Genomic DNA, 20840 nt, shown 5'->3' on the forward strand with positions numbered 1-20840 from the left:
AAGGTTCCATGGATCTGGGGAACTTTAGTTCTCAACTCTGGCTTTAAGTGTGTTTCGTCCCTGCTGTTAATTTTAAGTATATGTTTAATTTGACACACTTTTTGATGCACACTAAGCAGTAGTAGTTACCTTGTAGTTTGATATGATAGTTAAAAAATTAAATTCCTGTCTTTTTAAGCCAATGTGGTGTGTGTGTGTGCGCATGCGTGTGTGTGTGCGTGTGTGTGTGTGTGTGTGTGTGTGTGTGTGGTGTTCTCAGGTCAGAAGACTCAGGTGTGAACCTACTTACCCTCCTTGCTGACTACGCAACCCCCACATCATCTGCTGAGTAGCCAGCCCCCTGCTGCTTATCTCCATGGTGACCAGAGGCAGCCTTCTCCTGAGGGCTCAGCTCTTGGGGAGGGTGGACACCTCTCCTTTCCCCTAATTTCTACCTTAGCTCCTGTCTGATGGCATCTCTTAATCTCTTGGTACCCTGGTGTAGGCTGGCACCTGGCCCTCTCCTGTGCCTTCTCTGACCCCCACCTGCCTGGCTCTTGGACCTTCTGAGCGAGCCTCATGGCCCAGTCCACGCACACTCCTGGTGGCCTGCTCTCCTAGCCTGTCCTTCCTGTGGCATGACCCCCGTCCCTGCCTTCGGGCAGCTTCTACTTCCTGCTAAATTAGAATCTGTGAGGCACGGAAAAGATACGGGTTTGAAATATGCAGGGTGCCAATTGATAAATCAGTGAAGTAGCATTTTCACCTAGGGAAGAAACCAAGGCACTTGGAAGTGGACACTCCACAGTGATGACCGAATTATTATGATCTTTATTTCTATAACTAGGCTCAGGGACATACATCACCCCCCCCACCTTTGGGTGGGTGCTGATGGAAATAGCTTTCTTTCCAGTGGATTTGATTTTTTAAATTTCCCCATCCCTCATCTACACCCTTCTGTTCCCCAAGTTAAAACATACAATAGTAACAATAAAGCCCTAAGCTCAGTTATGCCAGCTACAGTCCTTTCATCTGCATGATCTCCCTTTGGACACCTGGAGGCAGGGACTTGGGATTCATAAGGTACGGGAGGAGAAGGCTGACTCCACACTGCTTGGTCCCCGCCGCTCTCACCATCTGAAATGGCATGGACCCAAGGAGGATGTGACCAGGAGCAGCTTAAGTTACACAAAAAAATGGAAACAGGTTGTTAACAAGAGTTCATAAAAACATGTAGTCCACTCATTTTATTACAGGAAAATAAAACCCATGAATGATGGTAAATATAATGAATAATAGAACTTGACTAAGTCCATCATTGATGGAGATTAATACTATGTCTCAAAACTGTAGTGATCTGAAATTCAAGAGGAATAAAATTAAATAACCAGTGTCTTTCTCATTTTCTAGGAAATGGCATCAATTTGATCAGAAATATAGTTTTATTTTTCTTTGTTATCTAGCCTATAAAACAACAAATATGATTCCACTGACTTATTTGAGGCCATTAGTAATAAAAATTATGTGATTTTGAGAGTCCCTCCCCAATACTGCCCACTTATTTTCAATTGTGTTTGTTTCAAGTAATTTTCTTAAAAGTGATGTTTGTATTCTCATGTGAAAGAATCAATTCATCTAGGTGAATGTAGGTGAGTTAAACTATGGCCCCCATAACAAGAAACACCCTATTCTTTTCCAAGGAGGAAAAGTTTGACAAAGTGGTACCAATTACCAAAAAATTAAAGTTGGGTAAATGTTCTGGGGAAATAGAATAAATGGTTGAAGAAAATAAGAAATTAATGTTCAAGTCTACATACATTTTCTTGGGAGATTTAGGTGTTTCTTGGTAAACTCATCCATGTTCAGAGACAGAGAGACTCTTCTTAGGGTGGTTGTGATAAGTTAATTATATTTATAAGGAAAGCATCAAGAATGGTAGCCATGAAAATACCGTTTAATCCTCTATAGCTGGTAACTACAGCTCTTCTCCTAAATATTATACCAAGAACACTCAGACCATATTGAGAACTCTAGAGACAGTTTCTTGGGGGATAGGGTCTTCCATTGGGCCAGGGAGAAGTGCAAACTTTTGGGGGGTGGGGACTGTGTCAATTCTGAAGCTGATGAAGGAGTTAATTCCCCTCAAACAGCGAGGGATGCTTCCTATGAGCTCAGGAGCAGAAGTCTTCCTGCCTGGGAGGCAAGGCTCTGGGTTGGTTCCTACAGACCTGGAGGAGGAGGTCTGACTACACCGCATGGAGGTTTTTGCAGCAAACTTGTAAAAGGAATGACTCTGGGCGGAAACAAGGACGGCATGCACGTTAATGAATACTTACATAAATGTCTGCACCATAAAATCCATCCTGGTAAACAACACTGCAGGGTGCACACACAAAGAGAAACATCCATATTAGTGCATTTCCCCATGCGGACACGCCAACCCCTGCACGGGCCAGGTTAGTCTGGTCACAAGATCCGAAACACAGGAACCCAGGAGAGTTTTCACACTGATTAAGGAGGTTGGAGACAGCATGGGTCCGTCACATCAGGACAATTAGGCTGGGGTTCGGGGCGGGTCCAGAATCGGCACGTTTGGCTGGGCACCCAGCTTCCTACTCTCTTGGGAGGAGGTATGGAGATGTGCAACTTGGAAACGCAAAGAGGATTGACATGTCTTGTGAGCGGCCCACACAGACAGGAGCATCTTAAGAGGTCAGAGTTTGCAGTCAGGCCACAGAGCTCCCCCCAAAACACAAAACAAAACACCTGTGTAAAAATAGGATTGCAATGGGGAGACACACAGAGTGCAGCGCTCTGACTATGGGTCTGAGCTAGAAGGCCCCCAGGAGCTGGGCAGGCTCTACTATGGTACTGGGTGATTCGATCAGCCACCCTTTTGTGTGTATATGTGTGCAAGTATATTTTGTGCATGGGTGTATGTGTTAGTATGTACAAGTGTGTAGGAAGAGGAATGCATGTGTAACTTGTCTACATCACGCTCTGTGTATAAACACGTGTGCAGATCTTCATGAATGTGTGCCCATATCTGTACATGTATGCATGTGCTCTTACACACACGTGTGTTGCATGCATGTGTTATCTTTGTGCATTCACTTCGATTCAGACTAAGCAAAGTTTCACATCATGACTCAACAAACCCAAACTCACAGGAGCTCTCTGATCACTGCCCATATATAGTCATCATCCCAGAAAGGAGGGACTTCAAAGGGGGAAGGAAGTGACCCTGCACTTCCTCACCTAAAGCAGGTCATAGGTCTGTGGTCATGGGCATCTGACTGATATTTCGAAAGCGGTTTTTAAAACGGTTTGATGAGACTCAAATGCACCTTGCATACCTCACAGATGTTGGTGAGAACGACCAGGTATCTGGAGTATAAAAATATGTATTTCTAAGTGTGTACTTTTCAGGGGAGGGTGGTTGTTATTAATAACCTTCTCTTAGAGCCTCCAGGGAAGTTGCTAGATGATTTATGACTCTGGCAAAGGACCAGCGAGCCCCTCTGTGGAAGGGCGCCAGGCTTTGACACGGCAGGATTCCAGGAGAGGGCCCCACACGTAAGCCAAGCCACTCATCTCAGGGCAGGTGCCCAGGACCCAGGCACACGCGCAGACACACACACGCCAGCGACACTGGTTTGCTGGAGAACACAGCAGTGTCTTCTCGGAGCCTTTTCGAGTCGATCCGCTAAACCCCAACTGCCCTTATCCTTAAAGTGTGGCAGGGATTTCAGCCGCACAGCGCTCCGCTGTTGTCCCTTTGATCCGGGAGGCTGCGGTCCACGAGAGCCCTTGTCACGCAGCGGAAACCCTGATCCGCGGTGCCCAGGCGTGCGGCATCCCGAGCTGAGCTTTGAATTCCCTTTCAACGTTTCGAACATAAAAAGGCAGCGTCTGTTGGGGGTCAGGAGGCAGGGTCAGCCTCCGCCACCGCGGCGTGGAGCAGAGCTGATGGAACAGGGGAGCAGCAACTCTTTAGCGCGGCCCAAACCACAGAACAGGTGGTTCAGCCATGCCCAGGGAGCCGCTGCCCAGCCCTTCTCCCCACCGTGCCTCTGCACATGCGCTTGCTGGTGCTGCGGATGCCTTTTCTCCGAGTACCCTTGTCCACCCTTCAAGGGCCAAGGGAGATGGGAGACACATGGGCACTCCCCAGTCAACAGTGCGCTGCCTGGGGCAACGTTCTTAAGACATCTGAGCTTCAAGGACTCCTTTGCAAAACGGGGAGAGATCAGTCTGTGTCCACCTCGAGGCACATGGTGCGCATGCGTGCAGGACTTCCTGAGCCAATGCTTGCAAAGTAACAAGCTGCATGCATAGCACCCTAGCTCCAGATGTCACCCTCTCTATGATCCAACGCCCACCTGAAGCTGAGGTACTCCACCCACCTGTGAGTACCGATATCAGAGTTTCTGACCCTCACCTGAGCTACTCATCCGAGCCACTTCAAATTAAAGATATCTGTGCATGTGCCCCACGTGGCCTGAGAAAGCTGCAGCCAAAGGGTCTCTCAGTGTCCCCTCTCTTGATGCCTGACACATCACTTCCTGCCTACAAGATGCAGAATGACTGTTCAGTGAGTTACTGACATATTTTAAATGGGAGCTTGGACATCTAAAGAGGGTAGAGGGTGACAGAGGATGGTTTAAGGACTCCAGGCAGAATCACTAATAGGTAAGGAGGAGGGAGTCCTCGGTTCCGGGTTTGCCTCTGCTTGGGTTGTTCACCAACAATAGCTGCTGTCCCTGGAGGGGAGGGGTGGGAATAAAGTTCAAGACTGAGCCCTCAACTAGGAGACCAGTGCAAGGGACTAGGCAGAGGCAATCCCGGTGTGAACTATATTCCTTTTAATCACACACTAATCTATATTTACGAATGGGAAATAGTGCCTTTTTCTCAATGTAGGTAGAATGTAATCTGTCTCTGAGCTTTTGTGAATAATGGAGAGAAAAGCAAGCCTAGTCCCTGGGCACACAGCAGGGGCCTGGGTGGAGCCACTGGATAGGGCTGAGGCTGGCCTTCCCTGGGAACCTGGACCCTCCTTACAACAGGCCAAGCTATCATGCACTGTGCCCAGTTGTACCTGTTTGCACCAACAGCTCCCAGAGTGAGAAAGAACACCCCTGAGGGTCACCTCCAGGAGGGTCCCTAGTTCCATGTTCTGCCCTCCTCTGTGGGTCACGGGAAATTATTTTGGGGCTGTGACATCCCAAATATATGAGACACTAAAGCAGGAGAAGCTGCAGTCTACCTGCCTCATGTCGACACAGCTAAACAGACAGAAGAGGAGGGCCAGCGCTCTGCCTCGGAAAGGTTCACTGTGCTCTGAGCCACAGCTGAACCTGTCCTCACTGTGTTAAGGCAGTGGAGCCCACAGTCACAGCCAGGCACATAAAGAGGACCCTGCAGCTGTGATGCTCACTGCAGGAGGGGGAAGAGGTGTCCTGAGGGAGTCTCAGAAGGAGGCGGGCCACCCGCAGAGACAGAAGAGGCCGAGACAGTGACACAGAGCTCTAAAAGCCTTAGCTGGGAAGACCCAGAGGAAGGGACAGCAGGGCTGGGCCCAGTGGCCGAAGCTGTCTGGCTCCTTGAAGGGCCTGGAGGAAGGGCTTCATTATAGTTGCAGGGTCTTCACCAGCCACCAGAATGGAGAGAAGTGTTCCAAAAAATTCTAGCTGCCTTTCTGAGCCACACCGAGAAGGGGTTGCTTGTTGTTTTACCAAGTTTAGCGAAGGCGTGGTGTGACAGCAGTGAGGGAGGGGCGGGGAGCCTGCTTCAGGACCACCCTAGAAACTGGGGAGCCAATGCGGCCCTCCTCGTTGGTGGATGGAACCAAACTGCCTAGTGAAATGCCTTGGGTTTTTCTCTTGAGTTATGAGTCACTGTCACTCACAGGCACCATGGGACAGTCCCTGGTCTCACACTCCGTGTCAACCCCCACTGTACCCTCCTAATACTCCCATGCCGTGGATAATGCTACCATCTCCTCTTTAGACACAAAGGAGCAGAAACAAAGAGAGCTGGTCCTGGCGTGGCTGGGATTCTGGCCCGGGGAGTCTGGCTGCACAGCCCAAACTCTTAACTACATGGCAGGCATCAGTGGTCAAACTGGAACATGCTTCAGAGTCCCCTGGAGGACTGACTGAAACACAGATGGCCGGGCCCCATGCCCAGCCCAGAGGTTCTGATTCAGTCCATCTGGATGGGGAGGGACATCTAAGAATTTGCATTTCTAACAAGTAATAGGTGATGCTGATGCTGCCTGTCCGAGGGCTAAGAGGATCATTGCTGTATGAAACATCATCCCCAAGTGTAACTCTGTGTGTGCGAAAAAAACCTGAAGCCCAGACTCCTAGGTCCTACTCTAAAGGAATTGCTGAGTTTGGGAAAGCTCTTACAAAAGTATCATACTATTTTCAAGAAAGTGTCCAAATGTGTTTGTAAAGCCTCATCAAACAGGTGCACTTAAAATATCAGATATGTAGGGAAAGAAGGATAGGGAGTCCATGTCCGGGATGTAGCAATAGATAAACCACAGCTCAGTCACAAGAGAAGAGGGGCTGTCATGCATTGAACAGGTGCCATCCTATTTGAATGCAGAGATGGTCTGTCTAGTCATGCACAGGTAATTGTATTGCTTGTCAATCACTTTGGGCCTGCAATATGCTCTTGCAAGAACATAATGCAAATGTACATCTCATTTTCTTAGAAAAGTAATAGCAGTGGTTAAATATTTGGATGAATGCAAGCAGGGGATGATTGTACTATAGCAAATTGGTTTACTTAAAAAAAATAGAAAAAGAAAGACTGAAGGTATAGAATGCCACAAACTATACGATGTGTTTGTGTAATATAATATATATCAACCACGAATATATTTTTGTAGGAAAGGTTATTTAAAACTTCTCCACCCTGCTGCCCCTTCTAACAGGAAAATAAATTAAATTTTTGAATGTGTTCAAATATAGCTATTTGTGAATGGCTATCGGGTGGGTCTATGAACTCACTCCTATTGTTGGAATTGTGTATTTGTACACAAACATTCCCAGGGAAAATGCATATTTGTAATCAGATTATCCAAGGCATCTATGAAATTCACTCCCTTTTCCCCAAAAGCTTTAAAAACTACTGGCCTATAGCGTTTGTCTATAATCCACTCAATTAAGAGGGGTTTTTGTTACATTTAAAACTGGCTAAAAAATGACACTACCCCCACCCCCACACACACATACAAAAAAAAAGAAAGAAAGAAAAAAACTACAGAGAGTTTTGGAAAAGTATTATGAGAATAGGTAATGTTAACTTTTGTTCTTAATGTTGATATGAAATAAAGAAGTTCTTCAGCATCAGATAAAACAGACACTCAGAAAGATAAAATCAGAAGATATGACTGATTTACAGAAAGATGTCTCATGATCCCAGAGACAGGGCACAGGGGCTCTCTAGGACTCAGCATTCCCAAAGGAGGTATTTGTGGGTTTAATTCTTGCCCTGACCAACTTTATGACGTTCCTCCTGGGATAATACCACTTCTTTCTTAGACCCAACATGACCCAACATGACCCAGAGTCACCTCAAAATAGTGTCCGAGGTAACTCTGGAAGCTGTATGTAAGAGTGTCATGATTAAATAACCAAGAAAGTACAGAATGCCTTGCCTGAAGGTACCCAGAGGAGGAAGGCCAAAACCCTGTAGCTATTGCAGGATTCTTAGGCTTAGAATAAAGAAGAAATACCTTGCAATGATGCCCATCACCTAAGAGATTCTCTCAAATGTGAGTCATGGGAAGAGGGATTGGACATTGTCACTTTGCTGTCAAAATAGAGTTCAGGGTCAAATCCAAGGAGAAATATGGAAAACCTCATCCACTCAGCTGAGAGTGTTCACTAGTTGAAATCTTAGTCTCAATGGTTATCGTCCATAACAACCCAGGCGCCTCTGTCCAAAACCATCTCTGTGGATTGGGGGTAACGGAGGTCTGTGAACAGACCTCAAGAGCACATGGAGTCAGAGATGTAGAATTTGCCTGTGAACTCAACGCGGGCAGAAGAGGACCCCGAAGAAGATAAGAGATCGGCCACTGACAAAGAGTCAGTAATTACATCAGCACTAACAGAAGCTGCAAGCCACCAAACAAGAGCCCTGTGGCGGGTGACTGAGCTGTGACCTTACGAGGTCTTCCTGTTTCACTCTCTCTCAACCCCGGGGGGTGGAAAGGTCCATTCTTCACTCTCCTACTGACGAAACTGGTCTAGAGGTTGGTTAAGCTCCCCAGGGTCTTTTCGGGACTGGGAAAATCCCAAGGATGCTATTTTCTAAGTCACCACCCCTTCTCCTCCATTCAGGCTGCAGGCAATAGTGAGCTGGCTGGCTGGGCTCAGGGTTTCCTGCCTGTCCCTGTGTTCCCTCCGTGGTCCGTGGCAGAGTGCTTGCCCCAGGAGAAATGATCAAGCATGGTGTTCCCGGAGGTTTCTATGTATTCATGTGAAAGAAAATAGAACAGGGCCTCCTCACGGCCCATGTCTTCACCTGCTAGGAGGAACAGGAAATGGGTGAGGGGAAGGGCATCCTGAGTCAATCTTTTTTGTGTCAGTTTCTTAATGTTGGATGCCTCCAAGGGCCACTCAGGGCTCCACAGAGGTAACTACGGGGGTTCTACAAGGCATTCCCAGTGTTCCAGGAGGAAAAAAATACGGAAGCCACGTGACCTAGGATAAATCATGGAAAAATGTGGCTGGAACTTTATGACAATATAAACTCAGAATGGATGCCTCACAAAGAACAGTTGGCAGTGAGATATGTGCTCAAGTTGTGGCAGTCAGAAAGATAATTCTTCCTGGATAAATGTAGTTCACGAGGTGAGGTCTTAGAAAAGATGGAGACCCCTGCATGTGGGTCGGAATCAAGGGCCAAGATCTCAAAGTGCCGATTTAGGAAATGTTGGGACTGAAGCACGTCCCTGATCTCCTCTCTTCGGGGAAGCCGTGTCTGAACACTCAGGCTGGGCTAGGGACCCTTCTACCTTACCCTGTCTGCTGGAAAGGTTAGCCTGTATGTGGGCTCCTAGCCCAGCTGGAAGGATGCCTCAGTGGGTGCTACTGGTCTCTGCATCTATCTTTCATGCAGAGTGTGGGTGTTGAGCTGAGGGGTTTGGAAATGAGAGCCATAGGACATCCCCACTAGCTCTAAACCACCTGAATCCTGAGGATGGCACTTTCTGGAAACAGGAGCCGCTTTCCCACCTTTTGTTTCTACTCAGCTCCAAGTCAGGGCCCTCTCTCCTCCATCCAACCTCTGCTCTATGTCCCACCTTGTTCTCCTCTTTAATGGGACCAGCTGCCCTCCTGAAGCCCAGGCTGCAGGGAACAGCAGGGAAAGAGAACCTTCCTTTTGGGTGCTGCCACGTACTCTGGGCAGCCTGTAAGCCAGGGAAATGCCCAGGCTGCCGGCTGAATTTCCTTTTCCACCAGTACTCTGTTCATACCGATTCTTACAGACCTGAACCCTTCCCCCAACACACACACACACACACACACACACACACACACACACACCCCAGTCCTGCTCTTCCTCCTAGCCCCCAGAGGAGTGTTTTTTTTCTTCTAAGTATGGTTTCAGAATTCCAGCCATACTACTGTTATGAAAGAGGTACAACTTAGCAGTATAACCAAAATGTTCAGGCATATCACAGGAATATTCAATTGCACCCCATCCAAAGTAGTTACCAACACACGGTGTACCATTTGGAAATGGCTGCCTCTCCCTGGCGAACGTGGCATTAATTAGTTATGCATGGTAATTCCCAGAAAAGAGCACATTCTTTATAAGTTAGTAAATTTCTATTTTATGGCAGGTGTGTTATGTTGAGATTTTTTTATAAATTGTTCGTGTGAGGATAAGCCATACAATTTTACTTTATTATATTTTTTCCTGCCCAGTACAGTCATGAGATACTGACTGAGGGTATATATACTGAAAAGCTACAATTACTATGTACCAAGATAACGATTTTCAGACAAAATAATGTGGCATAGATGTGCAATTTTGCATTTATGGCTTATGAATCTTGCTTTAGCAATTACGTGAGCCCAGAGGATAACTTGGCTTTTTTTTCCCTTCATAACTCACTGTGTGACCTTGGGAATAACAAATCTTTATTTCTGCATTTCTGGACCTATAAAATGGGCTCAATACTGTGGGGCTGCAATAAATATTAAACAATCAATGATTGCTCATAGTGGGGACACATAAGGCTCAGGACATGCAGATGTACTGGGGGGTATAGGGAGGGTTTAGAGCCAGTTTGTTCTTGGTTTCTTACGATTCATTATTCATTTTTGCTCACTTTGTCCACTGAGGAACTCAGAGTCAATTCTAGTGGCTTAGTCAAGACACTGGATGCACGTTGTCTTATCTTTTTACCTCTGTGTTCCCTTCCCAATGATGATTCCATCAGGTTTCATTTCATTATATTCCCAACTTTGTTTCTTTGTTTTTGAAACACTTCAAATGTTCTGTTTTGGAATGGGCGAGATATGAATAAATAATGACAAGAGTATTGCCCTTTGTCATCAGTATAATAGATGATCTAGGCTAATTCAGATTTTCTAAAAGATTTATAAGCAGGAAAGCTTTTAAGAAAATGCATTTAACCCTTTACATGCAGTCTTAAATGTCGTCAAGGACCAGAAACCAGGCACTGGTCAGGGGAGCCTCATGGGGGAGGATTCCTCTGGGTACAGCACAGTTTCTCAACCAGCATTCTGAGCCTGGAGCAGGACTGTCTTGTGCACTAGAGGATGTCTGGCAGCAGCCCTGGCTCTGCTGGCTAGATGCTATTGCCCCTCTCCATTCCTTTTGTGGCAAACAAAATTCTCTCCAGACCTTGCCAATAGTCCCTGGTCTCAGCTACTGCCCGAGGACCATCCTTCCTTACCCTACCCCAGAGGTGCAGGAATTTGCTACCAGGATCCTAGCAGAAGGGCAGAGAGCGCAGCACTTCAGGATTGTCCCCCACTGAGTCCATCACATTTTGCCTGCTTTGTTTTGTTTTTGAGCATCCACCACCATTGCTGGGTATTTACTTGGCAATTTCAAAATCCATGCACAGAAGGACCAAAGGGGCAGCAGGGAACAACTGGCTTTGCACAATCCCCACAGAGGAGGAAGGAGGCCTTGTGCCATTTTGGACAATGGAACAAAAAAGGCATATGAATTCCAATTTCATCCAAGTCTTCCATTTTTGCCTTTGACTCAACACCTAATTGTGTCAGGCAAAGGTCCATAAACCTGGAAGAGTAAGATGTCTTTGGGGGAGGGGCGCAAGACCACCCCAGTGATTTTTATGTATGAAAAGCCCCGTGTCCCTTTGAATTCAAGGGGCAAATGTGGTCCAACCTCCTTAATAACCAGATGTTTGCAATCATCAGAAATACATCTTTGGCTGTAACCATTTCTCTGTTCTCCAGCATTCAGTCTCAGCAAATTTACATAACAGCACGTGACATGTAGAACGCTTAAAGGCACCGACCATGACAGGACAAATTACACTCATTTTTCAATACTCTTTGCAAGGTGCTCCGCTGCAGGCGCGCGCTGGGCTGCATGCTGGGGCGGTTCTGGTGGGCAGTCAAGACCATCATGCGCTCGCAAACACTCCGTGCCTCTGGGGAGAGGGCTGGTGCAGGGAGGCCCAAGGGGGTGGGGGGGGCTGCATCACTTACCCGCCATAGGCCGGGATAGGGGGTGGGGGCGCCGCGGCCCTGAAGGTGTTGTACACGGTGCGGCCGCGGCCTCGCAGGTGTGCCCCTCGGTAGGCGGCTGCCGCGGTGGCAGCTGGATACGGGAAGCCGGGCACTGCGGAAGAGAGAACAGAGCAAAGGCCATGAGACCCACCCTGCCCTTGAGGGGTCTGCTCCCAGGACCCTAGTCCCTGCAGCGCCAAGGCAGCTCCAGCCCCCCAGGAGTTAGAAGGACAGAAGCAGACAGCAAGGCTGAGCCCCAGGACCATCTGGTGAGGAGGACATACAGCATTGTTCCCTCTGCCCAGGAGGATGTGGTCAACCACAAACATTTACAAAGAATTCTAATAGGAGAAAGACTCACTGAAAACTTAATTTTTTTAAAAAAAATGTAGATTGCAAGGAGTATCTACCAACATCTCGGTATACATCTATTTATGTATATACATATATATGCATTATATGCATGCATGTATTCATGTTTCTAGTGCACAGTACACATGTACAGACATGCATGTATGTGGGTAAATGTGCATGTAACCGCATATGAATATATGCAGGCAAGTACAGCTATATCTGTATGCATATGTATATACATACATGTTTTTATAGACATTAACACATATTTCATACACTAATGGCCATTTCTGGGGCAGAATTGCAGAAGAGTTTATTCATAACTTTCCCTCTTCTCATTTTTATGTATCTTTCACATTTCCCTTTAGGTCCTTATGACTTGTAAAAATGTTTAAATTGAAGTATTCCTACAGACACCTCTATGTGTCTTGAGTACACAAACCACACATCTTGCCCCTGAATAGATGGTTACTAGCATGTTAGGAGCCCCCAGATCTCCTCCACAGCTTTTAAAAGCAAACAACCCCCTTAAGCTACATCAGAAATGTCTGGGAACTCAACTCTCAGGAGAGTGAGGATGGAGTTTTCTTTCCTGGGGGAAATTCTCTGAGTCACTGGAGTCAGGAGGGAAGGTACTCCTGACAATTCCTTGAGGCCTCTACCTGGGAGGGCCTCCCTCCCCACTCAGGAAGGCGGGCCAGGGAGCCTCCAGGACCCAGTTCCGCGCCCAGGTGCTGGGGCTTCTCTGAACCACACAAGGCTCTCTCCCTTTGCCGACGGAGCCTGACCCAGCATAGCAGCCAGCCACTTCCCCAAACCACATCCCATGCAGGGGTACATTCTTGGGAAAATACATCTGAGAAACTATGGTCCCAGGAGAACCATAGTAGAAACTCAGAAAGGCCTTCTGAGAAGGAAGCTGGCTGACTCAACCCACTGGATTGATTCCCTTCACCAGGCTTCCGCAGAAGCCCTGGCCTCCCCTGTGTGTTAGATGCCTGCTGTTCTGAAGCTGCCGACTCCACCCAGCCAGGTGGGCTTGTCTCCCTCCTACCATCTCCTTTGGGAGTGCAAGCTTTCCATCTCATGTCTGCTCCCAGTCCTTCCCTGGACCCATGCATGGCTTGCGGAAGGAGCACAGAGGAAAAATGGATGTTGGAAGGAAAATGGAAAGTCCGCTCGAGAGATTGGAATCACTAGCTGCTATCTAGGAGACTGATGGGCGGCCACGCAGTGACCAGGGTGTTCTGAGAATTACATCCTATACTCACAGGCAGAGTAGGCTTGTCCCTACCAGGTGGCCAGCAGGGGTGGAGAGCAAGTAAAATTTCCCACAGAAGCAATTCCCCATTGCATACCACTTCTGAACTGGAATAGCACCCTTGGGCTTGAAGGGGAGACCAACTGGCTATCCTGATCCAAAATTCAGCGCCTGTTCTGGAATGGCAAGGAGACTCTACCCCGTCTTTCCCTTACAGTGTTGGTAAAATGAGAACATCACAGGACCAAGCCAGAATGACTTCATCTTCTGTTTGTATCTGAGAAGACCATAAAGGTTATTTTTAACTTTTTATTATTGTGGTTAAAGACAAACCATGCCGTTTTATTTAATTCTCTTGCCAGCCCCCAACACCTGAGTTTCCTGGATCGCATTTCAACCCACATGCCAGAAGCCACGGGAGGCTGAGTCTTAATGGGGAGTGTGAATCTTAACACCATCAAACCTCAGCAGCAGGGACAGGGCATGGGAGACACAGCTTCAGGACTGGGCAGGAAATGAGTGGCCACAGCTTTGACTCCAGGTCTACCTTGCAGCATTTCAGACCCTACGTCTTCACAGGCACACTCTGGATTTTGAAATAAAGAAAACGAACAACACACAATCTGCCGGGCCAGCTGGCTGCCTGTGTGAGGACACAGGGTGATCATGCCGACCCATTCATCCTCCCTGGCTCCTGGCCTGCAGGAGCCACCAAAGGTCCCTCTCAGCAACGAGCAGGTTTTACAATGATTCTTGGAGGATTTAGCTGTTGAGGGGGAATGTGAGCTCGGCCACCGGGGGAGGGGACCTATGCTATTGAGTGGAGCCAGGATTCCACTTTGTGCCCTCTTGGTTCCAGGGAGAAACATGCCTTTCCCTGCAGCAGGAGGTGTTTCCAGGTAGGTCCTCCTAGGAGGCTCTCTGGGCTCCTCTGAGCAGGAGGACGAGAGGGATCCTTGTTGGGTTAAAGGGATGAAGACGGAAGAGCACCTCCCTGCAGAATGTGCCCTCCCTGGGGGGTGAAGGCCCCTGGGGCAAAGTCTGGAGCTGCAGAGACCCGGCCAGAGGCCTCCTGGACAGCAGCTCTGTGGTGCTGGTCGTCTGTCCAGAGCTGGCCCTACTGAGCCATCAGGATCAAGGAGCCGACTGCCTTCTTCTCATTCTTGCTCTCTCCTCCCTCCCTCCCTTTCTTTCTCCTCTCCTTCCCTGTATTTCCTTCCTTCCTTCTGATCCTTCCTTTTCCATCTTTTTTTTTTTTTTTTTCAAATTTCCTTTGAAGGCCATTGCCCTGATCCTCCCGTGACACATGTGAAGTCAGGTCTCCTGGGTCACAGGAGCGCAGGACAGTGCCCCTCACTGACTGGCAATGTCTGGAAGGCGGGGCTGACCCTCCTGTGTTCCGACTTGGAGGCGTGGCCTGGCACCCGCAGGTGTCAGGTACCTAAACCTGGAGGCCAACCTAGGGAGACTGATTCCCTGCGGGAGAATAGGGCCCTTCTTCACTGTCCACCTTCTGTTACAGGGTCCTGTGGGCAGGTGGCCTGCAGAGAAGCTGTAGGACACACGAGGGGAGTGACGTCTGAATGGCAGTCGGGACCCCTGGAAAGCTCATTTCTACTTCCCCACTGACAGGAGCCTGGAGGGTCCCGACGCAGCACGTGACTCCGAAGGAAAGAGGGGCTGCTGGACCAAAGTGCGGCACTGGGACTATCAGAGCCTGGATCCCCCTCCACCTACAGCCACTCGCTCTGCAGAACACATGCCAGAGTTTGGAAACGGCCCTTGTTCTGGGGAAGCCCCACTTCCCCGACAAGTAGTACTCGTGAAAGGCCTTCACCCCTTGGCTCCCTCCGGAGTCCCAACCGGCAACGCTCCGTGAACACGATAATCGTGCACAACAAGGAACGTAGGGAATAACAGTCTGCACCACCCCAAACTCCTCAGATTTGTGGCTGCATCTTCCCTGTTAGAGGATTTCCCCCCGTGGCTGGGTTAGGGCAGTGTGGCTCTCTTGTCGTACCATGAAGGCCAATGTTCAACTTCAAGGACAAAATAAAACTCCCACAACTGTTTATCAAGCTTCCCTTAGGCTCCATAGGAGATGGATGGAGCGGATAGTTTTCTTACATGGCTATTGGACGTGGCAGTTTGTAGATGCTGGGTCATGGCTAAAGGTGTATTTTAAGCAGTCATCCGAACAGATGATTCTGATACAGATTCAACAAGACCAAAATGTCATGGCATGACACTTATATATGTTTTTTGAATGAAAATCCTGAGTTCTTGGCATGTGGGAGACAAGAGAGCAAACCCACAGGTCCCTCTTCAACTTCATCCAGCATGAATCACAATGAAAAATCTGTATTGTTGTAATGAAAAGTAGATGTATCTCTTAAAGAAAAGGAGGCAGGAGTTTTGGAGCACGTGCACCTCTTACTGACGCCTGGCAGTTCCCAGCCTGCTCCTCTCACTCATCAGCAAGATTTACACCAGAGTGTATCTTGTGGACCTTAGGGGAGTGACCACCTCATTCTTGGGAAGAGCTCCTATAGGATGGGATGCAAAGAGATGAAACTTTAGGGACACAATGGGAAGCTTGCTGTGCAGGGTACAAGGACCAAGCCAAACAGCATTTGGAAATGGGACATGTGTGGGTGTATCAACAAGCCAAATGGGCCATTCACCAAGGTGTCCGCTGCTCACTGCCCATCTCCCCCTGGAAGACAAAGCCCCACCTCCCACAACTCTGCATTCAATGTATTTACAGTGACTCACGCGGCTCCTCCCCCTCTCTTTTACGAACATGGTGCTTACCTTAGAAAATAAACACAAATGAGCTCATTTCACCAGCCTAGAAATCCCCAGAGAAGAAACACAAAACCAGTGGAAAATACTTGAGGGTTATAAACCGCATATTAAAGTTTTAGAGCTCTGGGAGAGATGGGAGAATAGCAGATGCAAAACCCAACAGGGGGGCAGATTCTGCATCAAAGCCATAAAAATATACAACCGCTTTAATGGGCAATTATTCTTTGCATTTGTGCTCTGGTTTGAATTTGCATGAGATTGCCAGATGCCCTGGTAAAGGTGTGCCATCAGAGCGGGTGGGGGGCTCTCTCTTTGTCTCACACCTCCTCTCCATTTGCTTCCCCAGTGAAACCTCTCCCACCGTTGGCAGGTTGGAAGACCGAGAGAAGCACATGCTAATTTGAGGTGGAACTGTTCTGTGGGTAATTTATGGAAGGGAACGTTGGATCACACAATCCCGGGGGTGTGGATGCACTTTCAACAGCAGGTTCGGGGTTTTGCAGGATCCCCTCGAGGGGACTCCCATTCCATGTGCCGGACCATAAATTAAGAGGTGGCAGCACACGCAACAGACCAAGGCTACATAAACAGCCAGCCTTAGCTTCCGGAGCTGCAATTTCAGAGGCAGGGCATTGTGTGATAAACATCCAGAGGAACAGTCAAGAAAATCTGATTATTTTTCCAAATAGCAAAACAAAACAAAACAAAAACCCGTTTACTTCTGTTTTCAAAATGAATCTCAAAGTACGTCAAATCGGTCTGTGATACAGTGCTTACATGTGACTAGGTCAGTCTCTTTAAATAGCATTAGATGGAAAATTTGATACCATAGAGCATATTAAGTTCTAGGTCAAAAGAGAAGTGAAAAAACCTTTGATTTAATTTTTAAAGATCTAGTAATTTCAAGGTTTTGAAAAATCTAGTAATTTCAAGGGGGTTGGGGGTGGGAGGAGAGGAACATTCCATCCATTCGGTCCTTTACAAAAAAACACCAAAATGGCCACTTAATTTGTGGAATCTCTGCTTCCCAGAGTCCTGTATCCCTGAAACAAGCATTTGGGAATCGGCTCTTGTTTCAGTACAAAATGCATGTTGATATTAAACACTGCTGTTTAGAAGTGAATAAATCTACATTTTGGACAAACAGTTCCTTATAGGACATCCTCATTTGAAATGCATTGAATAGGAAAACAAAAATTTCTAATTAATGTACACGGCTAATCACCATTCTCCACATGGAAGAGTAATTTTTCACTGTTCATTTGCTTGGTTTAATCTCAAAACTGACATAACAGAAACGCAATGTCCTATAAATCTCCGCTCATTTGTGTCTTTAATATTCATATTTCCTTGAACTGAAGCTGCTGGTTGCTGCAGACCCATTACAACATGCAAAAGTGTCGATAAAAACATTGTGAAAGGCGGGATGTGTTTTCTCCTTGCTGAGTGTGCCATTTATTTGGGGAGAGACAATAAATGGCTCGTGGATGGTCCCTCGGCCTGCTGCTTGGTGGGTGATTAGTGATTAATTACCTTGCGGCAAATTGACATGGCACGAGGAAATTGACACAGCCCTGATTAATTAACTTTTTATGGGCGGTAGTTACTCACAAAACACTGCGCACCATAATTGAATCTCTTTACATAACGTCATGGTACAAAAGTTTTAGTCAAATCCAAATTAGCCAGAAGTTTCTAGGCTGTTAGAGGTCTGATTGGAATGTGTCCAAGGGACTGGCGAAAGACCTTGAGCTTGGAGAGCAATGTACCTTTTAAAAGCAGGGGGAGGGAGGGGGCGATGGGGCCTGTGCTGGCCTCCATGGGGAGCTGGCTCTTTGGATCTGAGTCTTGACTTGAGCTGGCTTGAGGATAAGTGTGTGAATGGCTATGGGTCTTCTTTTCTCCAGCCTCACCCGCGCGCTGGCTCTTCCAGGGTCTCCCTCCCTTCTCTAGTCTCTGCAGCTCAACTTGATTCCCTAAAACCAAGCTTGGTTCTAACATCGCGGACTCCCGATGCTGTTCTTCATCTTGTCCCCTGTCCCAGCCCTCACAACTGGGGTTGCTTGCCCACCTTCACTTATCATCTTTCTCCCCGCCACCTCCCCATACAGCTCCTGGTCGGAGTTCCTGAGGACTACATTTGGGTCACCGCTGGGTCTACGGCACCCGTGACCCAACACAGGGTAGTCACTGAAACGTGTGCTGATGATACTGTCAAACACCTCCCACCGCAGCCTCAGCAATTCAGCAAGGTGCTAAGCAACTCAGTGAGACCCTGTCTCTGAATCAAATACAAAATAGAGCTGGGGATGTGGCTCAGTGGTTGAGTGGCCCTGAGTTCAATCCCTAGGACCCACCCCCCAAAAATACATCCCACAGCTACAGAGGATAAGGAACCACAGACCTTGAACCTAGCACAGTTGCTAGGGTGCTGCCTATGAAGGTTGCATATGCTATGGAAAGCTCCAGGTGACCAATGACATTAGTGATGAGGCGTGCTAGACTGTACCAAGGCCTAGGCAGCGATATCTGGAGTAACCCAAGCAGAGATGTAATGACAGTTGGCACCCATCCCATCACCAAGACTCCATTATCGAATGGGAGCGATTCAACTGCATGATAACAGCTAGCATTTATTAACACTTGCTAATTGCCATGCACACAGATTAACCCAGTAGCTCTTCACAGAACCATATGAACCAGGAGTAGTGCTACTTTTGCTTTCCCGGAGGGACGTGGAGCAGCTCAGATACTTGCACAATGATCTGAGCCCAGGCTGCCTGAAACTAAAGCCTGTGATCTAATCTGTCCCCCAACACCAAGACATCCTCAGTCAGCAACAGGAGCTTCCTGCTCCCCCCTCAGCAGCTCCTTGGAGTCCCTCAAATTGGCTTCCCTCCTCCTTCCTGCACAAGCTGCTACATCATCTCCTGTGTGCATACTGCATCCCAGAGAGCCACCCCAATTCATCACGGACTGGGTTAATTTGCAGGGGAAGCTGTTGGTGAGCCTCCCAGAGATGTCAATATGCACTTGTTCAGGGTAGGAGGGGTGATGCTGGAAAGGGGAGCTGTGCCACTTCTTCCATTAGATATTTACGTTCTGAGATTCCAAGACACCTGGAAAGACTTTGCTCCTTCTCTGCTAATTGGATGCAGACCATAGAGATCAGCTGGATTTATCTTTCTGACAAAGGGTCCAAAGGCCAGCCGCTTCCCTTCCCCACTGAGGTTTATCTCCACGTCTGGATGTGAGCCTGGGGTGACTACTGGCAATGCTGACTGGGGCTACACCAGCGTGGTGCTAAGTGGTGGCCACACTTGTATGCCCAGGTCTCATCCCTGTGAGCTCCTTGTGACTAAATTCCACTAGGAATTTTGAATTTGGAAGACTGGAATAATAAACTTGCTTCAAAGTTTTGGAAAACTGGAATAACAGATTTATCACATTTTGGGGCACTGTACTTTTTCTGTACATAGTAATTTGTTAATATTGTTATCATATATCATTTTACTCACAACTTTGCTTGAAATAAACCTTCCATAGACAGAAAACAAAATTTGTATCTGCTAAGGAAAAACATATGTGAAACCATGTACAATTAACACACATGTGGTTTCTCTGGGCAGAGAGATTGGTTTTCCCAAGGCACAAATTGGTTTTCCTAACTTAACAAATGTACAAAAGCAACCAAACTCATCTATACACGTCACTCATGTGCAGGAATATTCTGTGTTCATTTAAGGTCTGCACCATGCTGAGGAAGGATGGCAGCCTTGGGTTTCACCGACTGCCACTTCGTACCTCTGGAAGTTAGCTATTGTCACTTCTCTTCCCCATTACAAATGGCTGGATTAAGCCAACAGACAGGTAGTGAGTGTCATGGCTGATGAACATGAAGTCGCACCGTTCTACTCTGCAGAAGAGGTGTCTGAAATCTGCCTACTCCCAGGTACTGACGATGTACCCCCCCCCCGCCCCCAGCCAAGCAAGATTTTTGTAACATTTCACTCCGCAAAACGAGAATGAATCTCCGTCCTGGGGTTTTTAGCTCCGTGAGACTGCAGAATGCATACGCAAAGGTGTTTTCTCTCGTCTGCAGGAATGTTGAAGACAGGCAGAGCCTGCAATGCTGAAATCCATTTTAATTTGGAGGAAGCAATTTGGCATAATCTATTAGTTTGACCAAATTTGTACCAATGTCAATTTAGCTTCTTTTTTTTCTTCTAGACAGTCATGGAAACAAGTCACCAAATAATTTATATAAATAATTACTTTATCTAGTGCATGTACACCGTAAAGGTTCAATTGTTAAATCATTCATGATCCATCTAAGAGCTGGTTGAAGCAGCAAGCTGGGTGAATTGTCTCTGCAGGTAGGAAACGGAGCAGGTGAGATAAATTAGCTCCCTGAGCTGGGTTTACCATGGTTTCATAATGGCTGCTGCCACTCCTGGACATGAGACCCTCAGCGGGGTTGGCGGTGACTCACAGGGCGGGTAGAGGATACAAAAGCATTGTTCATCTCACTTGAAGCCATCACTGTGGGGCGGCTGATCAGCTGGGGTTAAGGCCATCGGCTTTTGAGCATCAGCATTTATACCTTAAGAAAAAACTGAGTCCTGATCCTTTGATCAACACCCAAAGCAAACCTGTAGGACAGACGCCATCTGGAC

At 47.5% G+C, this 20840-nt stretch overlaps 1 protein-coding gene across 4 annotated transcripts in view; it reads right to left on the reverse strand.

Annotated features, from left to right (window-relative positions):
- The window catches only part of Rbfox1 (RNA binding fox-1 homolog 1), a 303442-nt gene that overhangs the window by 40412 nt on the left and 242190 nt on the right, over positions 1 to 20840 (reverse strand). For all 4 annotated transcript variants that reach the window (XM_076840764.2, XM_076840766.2, XM_076840763.2 and 1 more), the window contains exon 9: positions 11721 to 11853. In XM_076840764.2, the coding sequence (XP_076696879.1) occupies positions 11721 to 11853 (133 nt within the window). The remainder of the gene's footprint in view (positions 1 to 11720; positions 11854 to 20840) is intronic.

Source organism: Callospermophilus lateralis, chromosome 19 (assembly GCF_048772815.1).
Source record: "Callospermophilus lateralis isolate mCalLat2 chromosome 19, mCalLat2.hap1, whole genome shotgun sequence".
NCBI lineage: Eukaryota > Metazoa > Chordata > Mammalia > Rodentia > Sciuridae > Callospermophilus > Callospermophilus lateralis.